General features: G+C 38.5%; 1 protein-coding gene across 1 annotated transcript; it reads left to right on the top strand.

Moving 5' to 3' along the window:
- Positions 1–8,237, top strand: LOC308489910 (binder of sperm protein homolog 1-like; the record flags this gene model as incomplete). The annotated part of the gene is made up of 3 exons (XM_081031527.1): positions 1–73; positions 7,596–7,727; positions 8,095–8,237. 3 exons carry the CDS (start codon positions 1–3, stop codon positions 8,235–8,237), a joined length of 348 nt encoding a protein of 115 aa, XP_080887653.1.
- Positions 8,238–17,957: the final 9,720 nt, after the last annotated feature.

The raw sequence follows: 17,957 nt of genomic DNA, 5'->3' as shown, positions 1-17,957 counted from the left end.
ATGGCACTGCACGTGGGGCTCCTGTTGGTTTGGGTCTGCTGGCGTCTCAGTGTGCTCGGTCAGCTGCTGGAAGGTGAGGAGCTTTGTCACAGTATCTGGGGTTGGGCATCAAAAACCGAGACTCGCACATCTCCTGCCTTTGGTAATGAAACCTGAGAAGCCGTGGAGGGTGTCATTCTTATTTCATGGGCTCCAAGAAGGAAAAAGATACTGTCTATACTTTTCAGATATTTCCATTTAATAGACACGATCCACTGATAGGCAGAAAAAGACAAGCAAACAAAAAAACTAATAAAAAAACGAGAGTAGGAATGTAAATTGGAAAGTTCTATTGAGAAAAGTTACTTGATAACCCTTCACTCCAGTATGTTTTAAATGCCTTATGTAGAGGTTTTGAAAATGAAACTAAGTTTTGGAAAGCCTGTTTTATTCCTTTACCAAAATCATGTTGCCTTTGACAATTATAAAGTGACAATATAAGAAGATACTTCATTGGGGATGCATTTCTTACATGTTTGTTGAGGATTCGCTAGAGTTGTGAAAGCAATTTTTTATGGAATGGTGAAGGATCAGGATCTAGCATGTACTACTTTAAATATTTTTCAGGCCAACTTTGTATTGAAAAATAAATCAACTAGGGGGTTGATAAATGTTTTAAAAAGCAGAAAAAAGAAAACAATGCTCTCCAGGTAACTATGATCACTGCTTTTTTATCGGTTAGAAATTTTATTTTACGCTTATTGAAAGAGAACACTTTTGGACTTGGACATAGATTTTCTTTTAAATGAGATATCCTTTTGTATGTACATAAAAAAAGAAAATATAAGTGAAAGAAGCTGATTAAGATGGTCCTAAATTTCTCCACTTTTGTGTCTGGCCTCCTGAATTATCGGTGTCATATGTTTTTATATTTATCTCGGTGCTGTCAAGAGTCAGTGAGTATATTCCCCAAACTGTCTTACGCAACCCCATGGCAGTCTTGTGGTTACCAATTTGTGCTTTAACCCCCTCACCATCTCTCTCATCCCGACCCTCCTCCCACCTAGAAACCCTCAGTTTTTTCTCTGAGACGGAGACAGTTTGGGGAATATAATCAATAATGTTGTAAAGATTTTGTAGGGTATCCTATGGCCACTTGTCTTATTAGAGAGACCACCTCAGGGACGGTGTAGATACCTGACCACTGCACTGCGCACCTGACGCTGAAGCTGCGTAATACTGAATGTCAACTATAATTTAACATATATAGTCACAGGACGTGGAATATAGCCTAGGGAATAGAGTCAATGGAATTGTAACAGCTATGTACAATGTCAGAGGGGTAGTGGATTGGGGGAGGGGGTTATCACTTTGTGAGGGGTGTGAATGTCTAACTATTACATTGTTTTGTACACCTGAAACCAATAAAAAATAAAATAAAATAAAAATGTGATGGCAGCATTTCTTGAAACAATACATAAAAAAATTCAAACCTATTGGTTCTAGACATGTTCTCCGGTCTTTAAAATTATGTAGTGCTGATTTACTTTCAAGAATAAGCAGTAACGGTTATTATTATTGTTATTATCCACCATCTCCTCCTTCACAAGTATCTGCTCCCAGAGGTTAAGGGGGCCCCTTTGTTGTCTCTGGGCGTTTCTTTTGAGTCAATGACACGCATACTACAAATTTTGATGCTGGCCTTTTGAATATGGTCACATTCAGGGCAAACAATAATGACCATGTCCCCACAGCAATCCAGACTGCTGGTAATAAGATGCCATCAAGAGTAAGGAGCACTCTGACTTGGGAGACATTGGAGCATCAAAAGCCTTGCATTTTTGCATTTTGGGAGTGATGAGATGATAGGTTTCGGGTCCTGCTAGGTCTGGCTTGAGAAAGGAGATACGATTGACTTGGCAAGGCTTCACAGAGGTGTGGGCTGAGTGATCTTATTCCAGGCCTAGAAATCTGCCGTGCACAAAATGTCATTTCTCCACTATTACAAGCTGTCGGGGCGTACTCAGAGATCACAGTGCGGTCCCTTCCAGGGAGGACTGTCCAGGCCAGCAGCCCCTGACGTGCAGCACAAACCCGAAGTTCTGTGGTTGGTAAATTATGCTTTCCTATCTTACATGATGTTAATGGGTATTAAGCAGCATGTACCTCATGCTGTTTGGGGGGAAAATCAAGACTTTTCATTCTATGTTTATTCTAAAATTCATTCTAGATTATAGTTCACTGTAAAATTGTAACTATTTTCAAGATGTGATTGGATTAACTTAATAACAAAGATTTAATATTTAATTAAGTCTGCGATGATTTAACAGTAAACAGTCTTTACACAAAATCACTTTGTCAGAAACCATCCAAAAATGACAAAACAAAAAAATCCAAGTTCTACAGGGGTGAGGAGGTAATTACAGGTGTCTTGGCTCATGAAGGAAAAACGGTTGAGAAGTCCTGCTTTAAGGAAAAAAGTAAAACCATCAGGCAGTTTCTCCCGTTGTAAGAATATTAAAACATTTGAATTGGGGGAAGATTTGACACTTGAGGTTCTCTCCCCATTTCACAGCCGAGCAAACTGAGGCAGCTGACTGGTAAGTGGTTGCACCCGTCTTAGGGTTTGAGCCATTAGATTCCACTGAACCACCTCCCCCAAGGGGGACTCAAATTGAATTGCCAGATCTACTCAGAGCTTAGTTAACTTTTGTGAACTTTAGTTCTCTTGTCTATAAGATGGTGAAAATAATGCCTGCCTCACAAAGTTGTTCTGATGCATTCAATAAAATATAGTGCCCAGTACATATAAGATGATCAATGCATTTACCTTCCCTACATATCCCAGTGTATCACCTTTATTTTTCTCTCCTCAAGGAAGGGATTTCCATATGGAAAGTGACAACTCCAAAGGCATGAATCTCTGATGGTAGGATTCAGGCATGAGTGAGAAGTGGTGACAAAAACTAAAAACGTATAGTGTTCCGTATCAGAAACACCACTAAACCTTCCCTGAAGACAAGCCTGAATCTTCCTAACGACAGACAATAATGATGACAGGATGGTGATAGTGATGATGATGAAGATAGTGATGAGGGTGGTCTTCCAGTAGTTATAACACTGTTCATAACAATAGCAGTTATAAGTTATTAAGTGCTTTCTTTGTACCAGGCATTATTCTAAGTAGTTTATATGCATCATACATCTGTTCTTCATAACAATCCCCTGAGATAGGTAAAATTCTTACCCTCATTTTATTGAAGACAATCTGAGGCACAGAGGGGCTGAGTCATGTTCCTAAGGTCACACAGCTAGCTAGTAACAGCTGGGATTTGAGCTAAAGATTTTCAGAAGAGTGTATTGTTTTAGTCACGTCTCTGCACTGTCAATTTATATTTATGTGTCCTCCTACTGATATGCTTCACACTTGTAAGGGATTCTCCCACTCCTCTCCTTATGCCATGCTTCCTGCTCCTAGAAAAAAGTTTCATAGTTTTTAGAGGTTGCCTGTTCAAAATCCACAGGCAAATACACACACATGGATATCCTGCCTGTATTCTACTTCAAGAAGCGCAGTTGAAAATCTGTGAACAATGGACAACTCTTTTATTATGAAATGCCTTATGGCTTACTTTGAGATTTCTCGTAACTTCAATATTTGCTGGTTATCAAAGTCTCCTAAACTTGAATTCTGGAGCAATTTTTAGTGGAGATAAGTTCTCTATGGTTTGTAAAAATCTATTTCAAACTTGAGTGAGTCTTCCATCTGGTAGGAGAGAAAATAATAATGATTATTGTAAGAAGAGAAATCCTTATCATTGTAATAAAATTGTTACCATATGCTAAGTGCTTGCTATGGGCTCTGTATTGTGTTCTGCCATACATTTTCATGTAATCCTTACAACAAGCCTACAGAGTTGAACTGTAGAGACCCCTTCTTTTACAGATGCTAAAACTAATTTGATCTCATTGTAAAAATCAAGGACACTTAAGTAATATTTTCTCCAACTGGTACCTTCCCGATAGTACTAAAAAGAAATAGAAGAAAAAAAAGAATGATGAAATGATAATACACGTTTTTCCTACTCTAATGTGGTTTATGTTGTAGGAAAGTTGGGGGGAAAGTCAGTCATTGACTTTTGCCTGCTGAATTTTTTTGTTTTGAAAATAATTTTAATTGTTCCTGTTCATTAACAATGTTTGGAAAATACAGTTGAGGCAAAAGAAAAAAAATACAAATCACCCACAATCACACTACTAAAAAGAAGCACTATTGAAATTTGGATGTATCACCTTCAAAATATTGTTATTATTATTATTTTATTATTATTATTACTACTAGAATATAATTTGGTAATGTGTTTTATTTTATTTCAAAGCCTAAATCTAGTGAAATAAATATTTGTTTAAAATTGTGTCTTTAAGATGGTACTGCAGGTGATCCAACTATAAGTGAGTTTATCAAAACTCTTTTATTAGAGTTTCTTTTTAAATTTTGCCATAAAATGTGAGGCCATTGAAAACTATACTTCTTTTTCTGGTAAGAAATCATATTTTTCATAAAAAATTACTATTTTATGTCCTTGTATAGAAGAAAAAGTATGTTCTGTGTTTTAAAAAATGTTTAAAATTGTTAAGGAAAACGAAGAAAAGAACGATAATAATTTTATTGTAAATTTTACTGTTACCATTTTTGAGTAATCAAATATTTCATGATACACAATTTTATTATGTGATTTTCCTTTTGCAAAAATAGTCTTATGGAACATAGTGAAATAGAAAATGCCATTTTGTCACCTAAAGATGAGGTACAAAAGCTTTCCATATCTACTTATATTCTCACTTTTTTAATGCCTGTATCATATTATAAAGCAATAATCTATTTTAAAATTTCCATAGTGATTGATATTTTGGATTTATATATATATATTTTACTATTATTAACTATGCTAAAATGAACATTCTTTTTTTTTTAAAGATTTTATTGGGGAAGGGGAACAGGACTTTATTGGGGAACAGTGTGTATTTCCAGGCCTTTTTTCCAACTCAAGTTGTTGTCTTTTCAATCTTAGTTGTGGAGCGTGCCGTTCTTCAAGTTGTTGTCTTTTCAGTCTTAGTTGTGGAGGGCGCAGCTCAGCTCCAGGTCCAGTTGCCGTTGCTAGTTGCAGGGGGCACAGCCCACCATCCCTTGCGGGAGTCAAACCGGCAACTTTGTGGTTGAGAGCCCTCTCTCCAACCAACTGAGCCATCCAGGCTCAAGCTCCAGGCTTAAGCTCAGCTCAAGGTATGGCCATGTTCAATTTTAGTTGCAGGGAGCGGAGCCCACCATCCCTTGCGGGACTCAAGGAGTTGAACCGGCAACCTTGTGGTTGAGAGCCCACTGGCCCATGTGGGAATCGAACCGGCAGCCTTCAGAGTTAGGAGCATGGAGCTCCAACCACCTGAGCCACCGGGCCGGCCCTAAAATGAACATTCTTAACCTGAATGGCATTCCAACTAAAACCAAGACAGTACATAGGTGTCTTTTCTAACCAGTACTAGTGAACATTATTGGGCTGGGGGTATTTTAACATGTGGTATTGCAAAAAGTAAATAATCCATAAATTTATAGAAAATAACAGACAAAATTATTTTATGATTGTATACTTTAAAATCCCTAGGAACTCTAGTAAAGATTACTAGTTTTAAAAAGAATCTGGCGCGGCCAGCCTGGTAAACAGACAAAGGAAACTAGAAATAGAAGTCACGCTGAACTTTGACTGGCAATGTATGTTTCCACTCTTTAATTTCTGCCAATCTAACAGAGAATACCTGATTTTAAAATTCATAGAAAACTAGTAATTAGAAATATTATGAACAAAAATAGTGCTCAAGGAGCACCTTGTGTTCCCAGATGTTTAAACAAACCATAAATATAGTAACATAAATAATGTGGTGTGGTATCAGCCTAGAAAGTGTCAGATAATAATAAACAATATTTTCTGATGCTTGATGTCTCCAGACTCTGCTCATTTTACCACCATCTATTTGTATCTCACTGCTCCAAGAATTTCAGTAAACGTGATAGAAAATATAGAATGGACCTCACTATATAGCATTAGAATCTGTACATGGTTTTAAATGTACAGGTGGTTTAGTTTGTCAACAATTTATCATTATGTAAAAGCTACTTGGAAGAAAATTAAATTGTACTCCCTCCTTGCATCTTATGTAAAACGAAATTCCTTTTAAATCAAATTTTAAAAGTAAAAGAAACAAAATCATTTAAGAAGAAAATATAGAAAACTATAGGTATGCCTAAAAAACGAGGAGATCTTTTAAAACAAGATAGGAATCATCTATGATAAAGGTAAACATTTAAAAAGTGTATAAGGGGCGGCCGGATGGCTCAGTTGGTTAGAGCGCAAGCTCTGAACAACAGGGCTGCGGGTTCAATTTCCCCCATGGGATCGTGGGCTGTGCCCCAGGCAACTAAGGTTGAAAACGGGCAACTGGACTTGGAGCTGAGCTGCGCCCTCCACAACTAGATTGAAGGACAACTACTTGGAGCTGATGGGCCCTGGAGAAACACACTGTCCCCCAATATTCCCCAATAAAATTTATTTTTTAAAAATCATAAAATAAAATAAATTTAAAATAAATAAATAAATAAAAAATGTAGAAATATTTCATGCCGGTGAAAACTCAGATGAAAGAACACACTGGTGGGAAAACTGAATTGCTATTGTCCTTTGAGAAAGGGATACCTATTAATGTTAAAAATTCATATACACTATAACCTAAAACCTTCCTTTTGGGATTCTATTCTCTAGAGACAAATGGTTCTGTACAGAAGGATTTGCATACATTGAATGTTTGCTGCGGCTTTATTTACAGATGGAAAAATAGTAATATGAGAAATACTGAATAAATTGTGGCAACATTCATATCACAGAATGTGGCTCAGTGTTAGAAAGGACTTAGAGTGATAAAAGTTCAAAAGATACATTTGAAAGGATTTCTATGATATGTTAAGTTAGAAACTGAAGTTTTGGAAAGAAAGTATGATTCACTTCAGGAGAGAGGGAGTAAAAATCTGTGTGTGCACATGTGCATACATATAAGTTATGTATGGTTATATGTTTGTTATATGGCTATATATGTTGTATAGACAGGATGTACTCTATCTATATAAAGAGATAGGTCAACACATAGAGATATCCGTGTGGGCATGGAGAAAAGTGTATGTATATATATACTCTGTGTGTGTGTGTGTGTGTGTGTGTGTGTGTGTGTGTGTGTGTGTGTGTGATGGTGGAAGAGGGTGAAGAAAAGAGATACAGGGAGGAAATCATTTAGTAGATAAATGCCCACATTTATGTTTCAAAGCATAGGGTACATTTCTGGAACTAGGGCTAAATGCTAAGCAAAATTTTGACTAAGCCACAGACAAAAGTGGGACAGGAATAAGAATATAAAACACAAAAGCTCTGCTATTGTGTGACTTTTATAACATTCAGTAGAACCACAGGTGGTGACTTGGATTTCAGAGTGAAACCAGCCTTGGGAGGAAAGTACCTTTGTGATATCTCGACCAACAGTCCCAGAAATGGAAAAAGCATTTTTGTTTTCTCCAGGTGGCAAGTGTTTCTTTCCATTCTACTATAAAAATGAAATATATTATGACTGCATCAAGTTCGAGGCAAAACAGAAGTGGTGCTCGTTAAACGAGACTTACAAAGGATATTGGAAGTATTGTTCTGAAGGAGGTGAGTGTCTTGCCCCCGAAGACCTCAAGATGGCCAGTAATCTTGGTTGCTGGAACGGAGGTTAGGTGAGATCCTCACGAGGGTTCTGAAAATGGAATACCCAGTCCATAAACTGTGAAAATAAGTTCTGTGAAATATAAGTGCTCTGATGGTATGAATTGCATTGAACCAAAGATGTATAATGAGAGCTTCAACTATGTTACCTTGAAAAGAAGTCTTTTAACGGAACCTCAATTCCCCACCAATATTCTTGCCATATTGGCTTTTGGTGGAATAGAGCAGGATAGGAAACGTGTGTATGTGTATAGTAAGAAGTGGTACAAAATAGAAAGATTTCTTATTCTGATTGTTTCTTCCTTCTCTGTAGACTTCGCAAAATGTGTGTTCCCCTTCTGGTACAGACGCATGATCTACTGGGAATGTACTGATGATTCGGAACCATTTGGGAAAAAATGGTGTTCACTGACTCAGAATTATAACAAAGAAAAGATTTGGAAATACTGCGACTAGTGGTGAGATTTATTGGGGGACGGGATGAAGAGGTTGAATCATGCTCCTGGGAAAAAATCTACAATTTTTGTTGGGAAAGGAGGAGGTGGTACTCTCATTAAAAGGATTTATTTTTTCTGAGATATGAGTTGAAGGTGATCTGGTTGTAAATAACTTGGTGTTTTGATTATGGATTATGGGGTTTTGATCTAAAAATCTATATTCTAGCCTCAGCACTTTTGCTTGCTAGATGTGTAAAAGTAGGCCCTTTTAAAAGGAGTGTATGGACTTTGGATGATAATGAGGTGTCAATGTTGGTTCATTGATTGTAACAAATGTCCCAATCTGGTTGGGGACGTTGGTCATAGGAGACGCTGTGCATGTGTGGTGGGAGTGGGGCAAGGGGGACATAGGAGCTCTGTCTTCTGGTCAATTTTGTTGTGAACCTAAACTGCTCTAAAAAATAAAGTCTATTAAAAATGCATTACCTTAATTGAGAATTTTTTTTTAAGCAGAAAAACAATTAGTGATAACTGAGTTGGAACTTGAGGTAGGAATATAGGTGTTGATGAGGTGAAGTGTTAGAGTGAGGCTGAAGGCAGCAGGGTATGTGGCAGTTTACCTCATGGTGGGTCATAGTTTTCTGGAGCCATTCAGGAAATAAGCAAATTTTACGTCTTCACAATTATATATTGATGTGCTTTAGACACATTGTTATTAATCTTTATAACAACCCCATGAGGTAAATATTCTTGTCACCATTTTCAGAAACTATGAGTCAAGTGGATTAACTAGTTTGCGAAGAGTTACATGCCTATAAGACTTTTATGATATAAAAAGGAAATAAGAGCAAAAAGCTAAACATCGAGTTTTGACATGACCCCGAAATTCTACTCCGAGGCACAAACCCAAATGAATGGAAAGCAGAAACTTGAACAAATACTTGTACATCGATGTCCTTTTCAGCATTGTTCACAGTAGCCAAAGGAGGAAACAACCACGTATCCATCCATCCACAGATGAATGGATGAACAAAACATGGCCCATCCAGACAGTGGAATATTACTCAGCCATAAAAAACAATGAAGTTGCTACATTCTACCACATGGATGAATCTTGAAAACATTAAACTAAGTGACACAAGCCAGCCACCAAGGAACAAATATTGTATGATCCCATTTACATGAAATATGTAGAGTAGGCAAATCCATAGAGCCAGAAAGTAGATTAGAAGTTACCAGGGGCTGGGAAAAGGGGAGAATGGGAAGTTAGTTACTACTTAATGGGTACAGAGTTTCTTCGGGGTGATTTAAAAGTTTGGGTAATAGATAGTGGTGATGGTTACACAACATTGTGAATGTAAGTAATGCCACTGAACTGTATACTGAAAAAGTATTAAAATGGCAAATTTTATTACACACACACACACACACACACAAGGTCTGACAAATTCGCAAAGTTGTTATAACAATGTTGCTAACCTTTTTTTGATATCAGAGGGGATTATTCATTATGAACTTGTACCAACTGGACAAACAATTAACCAAGTTTACTATTTGGAAGTGCTGAAAAGGCTGCGTGAAAAAGTTAGATGACCTGGACTTTTCATCAACAATTCATGGCTCTTGCATCACGACAATGCACCAGCTCACACAGTAAACAAATAACCATATTGGAACACCCTCCCTACTCACCTGATCTGGCTGGCAGTGACTTCTTTCCTTACCCAAAGATAAAGGAAATATTGAAAGGAAGACATTTTGATGACACTCAGGACATCAAAGGTAATACGATGACAGCTCTGATGGCCATTCCAGAAAAAGAGTTCCAAAATTGCTTTGAAGGGTGGACTAGGTGCTGGCGTCACTGCATAGCTTCCCAAAGGGAGCTCTTCGAAGGTGACTGTAGTGATATTCAGCAATGAGGTAGGTAGCACTTTTTCTAGAATGTATTTGCGAATTTAATTGTTTCACTTCGTGTGTGTGTGTGTCATCAGTACTTTATATGTACATAAATATATCCATAATTATGTGTAGATATATATATCCATAATTTTAAAAATCTAATAATGTAAAAAAAGTACTAAGAGTTATAAAATTGAGTTCCATCTTAGGACACAGAAAATATACCTATCAGAAAGTGGTGTATCTCAATCATGGTCAAGTGCTCAGGCATTTATTAATCACCCTCCACCAGCACAAGTCTTGTTTGCTACAGTTTTCCATTACCTGGCACAAATGTTAACACGCTGTGGCTTCCCATTGGCTACACCAAAGCAAAATTAGATATCTCGACAGATTCTCTTATTCCTCCCAGGCCATTCTTTCATATCACTTACTGTTCCTGTTCGTGGTCTTCTCTCTCTGAAAGCACAAAATGCCTCACCTGGGCATTGAGAAATCAATAACTTCTTAGCTGCTTTTCTGATTTCCATGAAATGGTCCTTGGCAATGACTGACAGTTCACTTGGGGCTACTCTCCTGAGGTTGACAATCCATAGAATTTTCACTTTCCCATTCCAGCCCACACCTGCACAAGCAGATCGCATAAAAGAAAAGACAGTTTATTGAAAATCTGCTATATGCTAGGCAGTGTAACTGCTGCAGTACGTACACAGTCTCATTGAATCCTCATAGCAAGCTTGCAAATTTGGTTTACCATCCCCCCTTTATGCCACACAGATGGAGGCAGTTTAGGTCGATTCTGATAGCCACGGAGTATGGTGGAGGTGATGTAAGTTGCTTCGAGATCTGATGCCTAGAACCTCTGTGTAAGTCCCCTGCCCCATCCCCCCACTGCATCTGCCTGCTGGATGTAGAGGAAATGGTGGAGGACACTAAAGTTAAGAGAGAGAAGACCCACCACATGGAAGGACCTGGAGCCCTGAGTCACTGCAGGGAGCAGAGACCCTCTCCCTGACCGGCACTTGTCAAGAACCAAACTTTTTTTTTTCTTAAGCTCTGAAGTTTTCACATAGTTGGCAGGAGCCATAAGCCTCTCCTAATATACCTTCCTATAAGTTGCTATTGTGTTGCAGTTAACCAAGGCCCATTTTTGTTGTTTGTAATCAAGATCCCTGACTAATCAAAGATGCCGACTAATTGGTTTTTAGCCCCCTATTCACACCAAGTCATCTAGAGATGCAGCAAATCAAAGCACAGTGGATAGTGGTGCTGCCCCGCAGAGCTAAAACTGGGGTGGAATCTAGTGTCCACCGGTCACTATGGAAAATCCAGGTAGAGAAGGTATTTACTTACCTTCTCTATTACTTACTTTCTCTAAGTCTCTGTGTTAGAATTCTAACCTACAGCATTGTTGTGAGAAAAATTTATTACAGAGATAGAGACAGAGACAGACGTAGAGATATAGCTAGATAAAAAAAAGCCATATGAAAGAATAAGTCTTTGTCGTTTTAAGTCAGACAAACACAAATACTGTATGATTTCACTTGTGTGTGGAATCTGAAAAAGCTAAACTCATAGTAACTTCCAGTTATAAAAGGAATAAGTTCTGGGGATCTAATGACCACAGTTAACAATACTTGAAAGTGTTAAGAGAGAAGATTTTAAATGTTCTTACCACACACAAAAAAAAGGTAACTATGTGAGGTGATCAAGGGTTAATTAACTTTATTGTCATAATAATTTTACAACATGTGTATCAAATCATCACATTGTATACCTTAAACTTACAATGTTATCAGTCAAATATATCTCAATAAAGTTGGAAAAAATAAAATGAAACACATGTATAAATAAATAAATCACACCCCCCCCCAGAAAAAACAACTACCCAGAAACATCCAGAACAACATTTTACCAAATATCTGGGCAACACGGCCCAGTCAAGATGACCCATAAAATTAACCATCACAATAACCAATGAGCAAGGCAACTAGAAAAAGTTCAGGTCCTAAAAAGGGGACACAAATCAGAGAGTGGTTTTGTCTCTGAGAAAAGGTGGAAAATCTGCCTCATGCTTTATGGACTTGAAGACTATTAATAATAATAATAACAAATAATCATTTGTTGAACATTTGTAATGAACTCCTTCCAGAGCCAACCAATTTATGTACTTTTTAAATCTCCTCAGGTGATTTCAATATACATCCAGGTTTGAGACTTTGACCCATTTTACTTCCACATCATCTCAAGAAGATAAAAATACACTCAGGTGATTCCTCTGCAGCAAGTCTCCCAGCCCAGCTTTTTTTTAAAAATTTTTTATTGGGGAACAGTGTGTATTTCCAGGACCCATCAGCTCCAAGTCAAGTCGTTGTCCTTCAATCTAGTTGTGGAGGGCGCAGCTCAGCTCCAAGTCCAGTTGACGTTTTCAATCTTAGTTGCAGGGGGCGCAGCCCACCATCCCATGTGGGAATTGAACCGCCAACTTGTTCTTAAGAGCTCGCGCTTTAACCAACTGAGCCATCTGGCCGCCCCCGGTATTTTTTTTTTTTTTTTAACATGGCAGAAGACATTTGTTTCCTAAACACCTGTAAGCTCCTTTAAGTACTCATTGAACAACAGGTCAAATAGCATATTTGCAATGAGCATGTATCAGAGGGATATGCTTTTAATCCAGCTGTGTCGCTTATGATGGGCAGTTTCCATGACCTCTCTACTCCTCACTTCTTCGCTCATGTATAAAATAAGGATAATAGACATCACATGGCTCTTTGTGCCTCTAAAATAAGATAACACATTCAATTCTTATTATCTGTGGTAGTTCTGTTCTATAAAGTTGTTGTGAACACTGAATTGGTGACTACTGAGCCATTGCTCGTAGGGGAAATACAGGATTAGGTTCCTGCAAGCAACATGTTCACATTTGTACCAACTAATCAATATGAACCAGGTTTTATGTGTGTTTCTGTCTCAAGCACCTTATTTTATAGACTGTTGATTCATTAATACTGAACTCACGGCCCACACACTCTGACTTGTGCCTAAATGAAGCTTCTCTCACACACGTGTTTTCTCTGTGTGACACATGTGGGGACAGAGCCAGGAGTGCAGTTTCCAGGATCTTGCCCTCATGGGGAAAGGTGCTCACTCGGGTAGTAAATGGCCACCAACTGTGATTGGATGGCCATCAGCTGTGACTAGCTGTCCGTCAGCTGTAACCAGTGTCATTAGCCACTAATATAACGGCTGTGGCTACGCTAGCAGAAAGTGGGGCCTGGCAAGGGCGGATTGTGGATTGTGGGTTGCAGAGAGGCGGATTCCGCCCGTATAGTGGTATGACTCCCCCATCTGTGGCTCCGTGGGTATTCCGTTCTGTCCTCACCATGTCCTGCGTTCTTATGTGGGGAGCGGGACCGGAGACCCCGCCTGACACCCTAACAATACATCACTGCCTTCTTGCATTTTGAATCACTAGGGAGCACTTCAGCACCTCATTTGGGGGCGCTTTAAACAGCAAAGTCACCAAGGAAAAGCACAAAAAAAGCCAAACATGTAGCACTAACGGGACTGCAAAAAGGAAACTTACTTACAGTATGAGAGCTGAAACAAGAAGACAGAGCAGTGCCTTGTTCTACCTCAACTGGGAACATAGGCACTGAGCGACTCAAATTTTTCGTTGCTCAGCCCAGGTCTGAATTTCACAGCAGGGGTTGATGGCGTGGAGGAGTTAAGATTCATAGCTCAAGTGCGCCCTCTGCCGTTTATGGCGTGAAGGGCAGTTTCTTTCAAGGATGGCTTTTTGTTGGGAAGAAAGGTTCATTAAGGCGGGAAGGTTTATTTTCTTCAACTTTGTTTATTGTATTTTATTTTGTAGTATCCTAACGTGTCCCCCTTGTTTGATCTACCAGGATTTCTTTTCAGTGTTTTCTCACTTAGGGCAGAATTTCTCCTCTGGTGGTGATTGTAGTCATAGCTTTTCCAGAATGTCATGTAGTTTGAATCATACAGTACAGTCGTCCTTGGGTATCCACAGAGGATTGTTTCCAGGACCCCTGTCAATACCAAACTCCACGGATGCTCAAGTCTCATAAAATGGCACAGTGTTTGCATATAACCTATGCACATTCTCCGTGTATTTTAAATCACCTCTAGATTCCTTAGAACACCTGATACAATGTAAATGCTATGTAAATAGTTGTTATGCTACATTGTTTAGGGAATAATGACAAGAAAAAAAGTCTGTACACGTTCAGAACAGATGCAGCCATTGTAGGCCTAACTACAGAGTACACGTCAGCAACAATGTAACAAACTATTTTTCCAAATATTTTTGATCTTTGGTTGGTTGAATCTATGGATGTGGAACCCATGGATACAGAGGGCTGACTTACTGAGCATTTTCAATTCTTTTTCTTATCAATACGCATTTAAGCTTCCCCCATGTCTTTTTGTGGTTCAATAGCTAGTTTCTTTTCTGGTTTTGATTTCTAATTAGATTCCTTTATCATCAGAGAAACTACTTTGTGTGAATTCAGTCCTTTTAAATATATTGAGACTTGCTTTATGGCCTAAACAATATTTATCATGGGAAATGTTTTATGTGAACTTGAGAAGAATGTCTATTCTGCTGTTATTGGATGGAATGTTCTATAAATGTCAATTAGGTCAAATTGGTTGATAGTGTCTTTTGAGGTCTCTGTATCTTAACTGATTTCCTGCCTACTTGTTCTATCAAATATTGAGAGAGGGGTGTTGAAATCTCTGATGATAATTGTGTATTTGTCTCTATCTCCTTACAGTTCTACCAGTATTTGCTTCACAGATTTTAAAACCAAGGTGTCAGCCATCTGTGTTCTCATCTGTAGACTCAACTAAGGAACAAATTGCTTCCAGGCTTATTCAGGTTATGAGCAGAGTTCAGTTATTTGTGGTTGTAGGACTGAGGATCCCATTTTTTTGCCTTGGTGTTGCGCTCAGCACCACAACATTAGTCTCAGGTCCTTGCCACACAGCCCTCTCCATCTTCAAATTGAGAATTTCCTTCATATTGAATCCTTTCTTGCTAGAAATAGCTCAGCCCCGTTTAAAGTTTCGCCTGATAAGGTCAGGCCTATCCGGATAATTTTTCTTTCTTCAAGTCTGTTGTACCATATGGCATAACCTAATCACGAGAGTAACTCTCCCATCATATTCATGTGTCCCACCTATACTCAAGGGGAGGATATTACATGAAAGGGTGACAGGAATTGGGGTGGGGATGAGGGGCTATCTTGGAATTCTGCCTACCACAAGGACAAAAGGCAAGAAACATCTCAGAAGTCTCCATCAAGAGGGAAGGACTCAGAAGAAACAGATCAGTTTCTCTGGGAGAAACCCACAGAGGAAGACGGGTCCAGAGGTAACAGCACCTCATCTCAAAAAGAGACAGAAAACAACATCTTCCAAATGAATATGGACACATCGTTTTGAAAGCCAAGACAGGGAGAATTCTGGGAAACACAAGTCTGAAGTACAAAACTTTCTAGACCAGGTTGGGCTTTGAGCGCCTATGGTAGGGCTGCTCAGGGGTCTTGTTTTAGGTTTCTTACAGTAGCAACAGAGGAGAGTCTTTGAAGCCTGAAGCCTGGTGAGATCCCTAGACCGTATTCCTCCAAACTCCATAGGAATTTTCAACTAAGTTTGTACCCTTTGACCAACACCTCACATAGTTACTAGTGTGTGTGGGGGGGGGGGGTGAGAATACTTAATATCTACTCTTAGCAAGTTTCAACTATATAATACAGCATAGTTAACTATAGTTACCATGCTGTGCATTAGATCCCCAAAACTTACTCATCTTATAACTGAAGTCTTATACCCTTTGACCAACATCTCCCCATGTCCCCCACCCCAGGTCTTCTGGTCACCACCTTTATACTCTCTGTTTCTACGAGTTCAGCTTTTTTAGATTCCTCATGTAAGTGAGATCATACACTTTGTTTTTCTGTGTGTGACTTATTTCACTTAGCATAATGTCCTTCTGGTTCAACCATGTTGTCACAAATGGCAGGATTTCCTTCTTTTTAAAGGCTGAATAATATTCCACTACATATGTACATATGTCATCTATAATATATCTATAATACATAAAATGTTATATATGATGTTTTATATCTATCTATCTATCTATCTATCTATCTATCTATCTATCTATATATATATATATATATATATATATAAAATCTCCATTCATTCATTAATGAACACTTGTTTTTTTCTATATCTTGACTGTTGTGAATAATGCTTCAAGGAACATGAAGGTGCAGATATCTCTTCAGGATAGTGATTTCATTTCTTTTGGATAAATACCCAGAAGGGGGATTTCTGGTTCATATGGTAGTTCTATTTTTAATTTGGGGAAGGGACTTTCCATACTGTTTTCCACAATGGTTGTACCAATGAGCAAAAGACCTGCATAGACATTTTTCCAAAGAAGACACACAAATAGCCAATGGGTGTATTAGACAAGTTGCTTTACTTTTTTAAGCTTTGGTTTCCCCACCCACCAATTAGGTTCATACTTTTGCTTACCCTATAGAGGTTTTGTCTGGCTAATGTAACATAATGACAATTTTAAAATATTGTTGTCATTACTAGTTGCAGTATTAGTTGTGGTAGCAGTCACGATGACTAAAGGAAACACGTGTACAGCACTGACTTTGTGCTCAGGATGGCTTTAATGGTTTTGCACACACCCATCTATATAATTCAGCAATCTGAAGCCTTGGGTGCTGTTGTTATCTCCATCTTCTGTGTCTGGAAAGTGAGGCACAAAGCAGTCTAGGTCTCAGAGCCAGTAAGTGGAAGAGCAGGAGTTGAATTGGGGCAGTTTGACGAAAGCAATAACATCCTTAACTGTAATGATCAGTTATGATGATGGTTTGTTCAGGGGCAGGCATGAGACTCAAACACAGATCTATCAGATTTCAGGATTTACCGTATTTTCCATCAAACTAAACAGTCTCTATCAATATATGTGTGTGTGTGTGTGTGTGTGTGTGTGTGTGTGTATTTTTTAAAGCTAATCCACCATCTTGGACCTCCTCTCATATATATTTTTTCATGCAGTGTTCCACGTACATACCAAACATGAGGACACTTAGGCATGCTAACAAATATGCCATTTGGCCCCACATGTGGTCTTCCTTGCCTTTAGCAATATACCAGCAAGGTTAACTGGACAATTTTAGCATTACCATCAACAATGTCTAAAACTGGCTCTTCGGAACCAGAAATACCACTTTCTCATGAAAACATGGCTTCCATGAAGCCATGGAAAATACTTTGAAAGTCATTCCCATCTACTCTCTGCCCACCTGAACGTCAGCAATGACTTTCTAATGATCACAAAGCAAGTCTAGTCACCAGACTGATTGACGGTAATAGTAACCACCGTATGACTGTTTAGCTGGTGCCATGTTTTGGGCAAATTGCTTAACTGTGTTATCTCATAAAACCCTCACACAAAGCCTATGAGGGAGGGACAGCCTTTTCATTCAACAATGGCTATTGAGCATTACTATTTGTCAGGCACTGTTTTATTTTACTGGAGTTAAAGTATATAAAGGGAGAAAGTCCTTGCCTCCAGAGTCTGCAATCTAGTAGAGAAGAAAGATAGCAAGCAAATAAACACACACATTCATAGATATGGATATGGATTTAAACATGGGTGTGAATGTGGAGAATTAGGTCAGGTAGAGATAATCGCCATGTAAAATATTAAGTCAGAATAAGAGGGAGAAAGAGTTGCGGGAGGAATAAAGTTTCTGTCAGACAGACATACAGATGTAAATACCCT

The sequence above is a fragment of the Rhinolophus hipposideros genome, assembly GCF_964194185.1.
Source record: "Rhinolophus hipposideros genome assembly, chromosome: 21".
In the NCBI taxonomy this organism is placed as follows: Eukaryota; Metazoa; Chordata; class Mammalia; order Chiroptera; family Rhinolophidae; genus Rhinolophus; species Rhinolophus hipposideros.
Note: the sequence above shows the minus strand (reverse complement) of the source record. Positions and strands in the feature narration are given on the sequence as shown.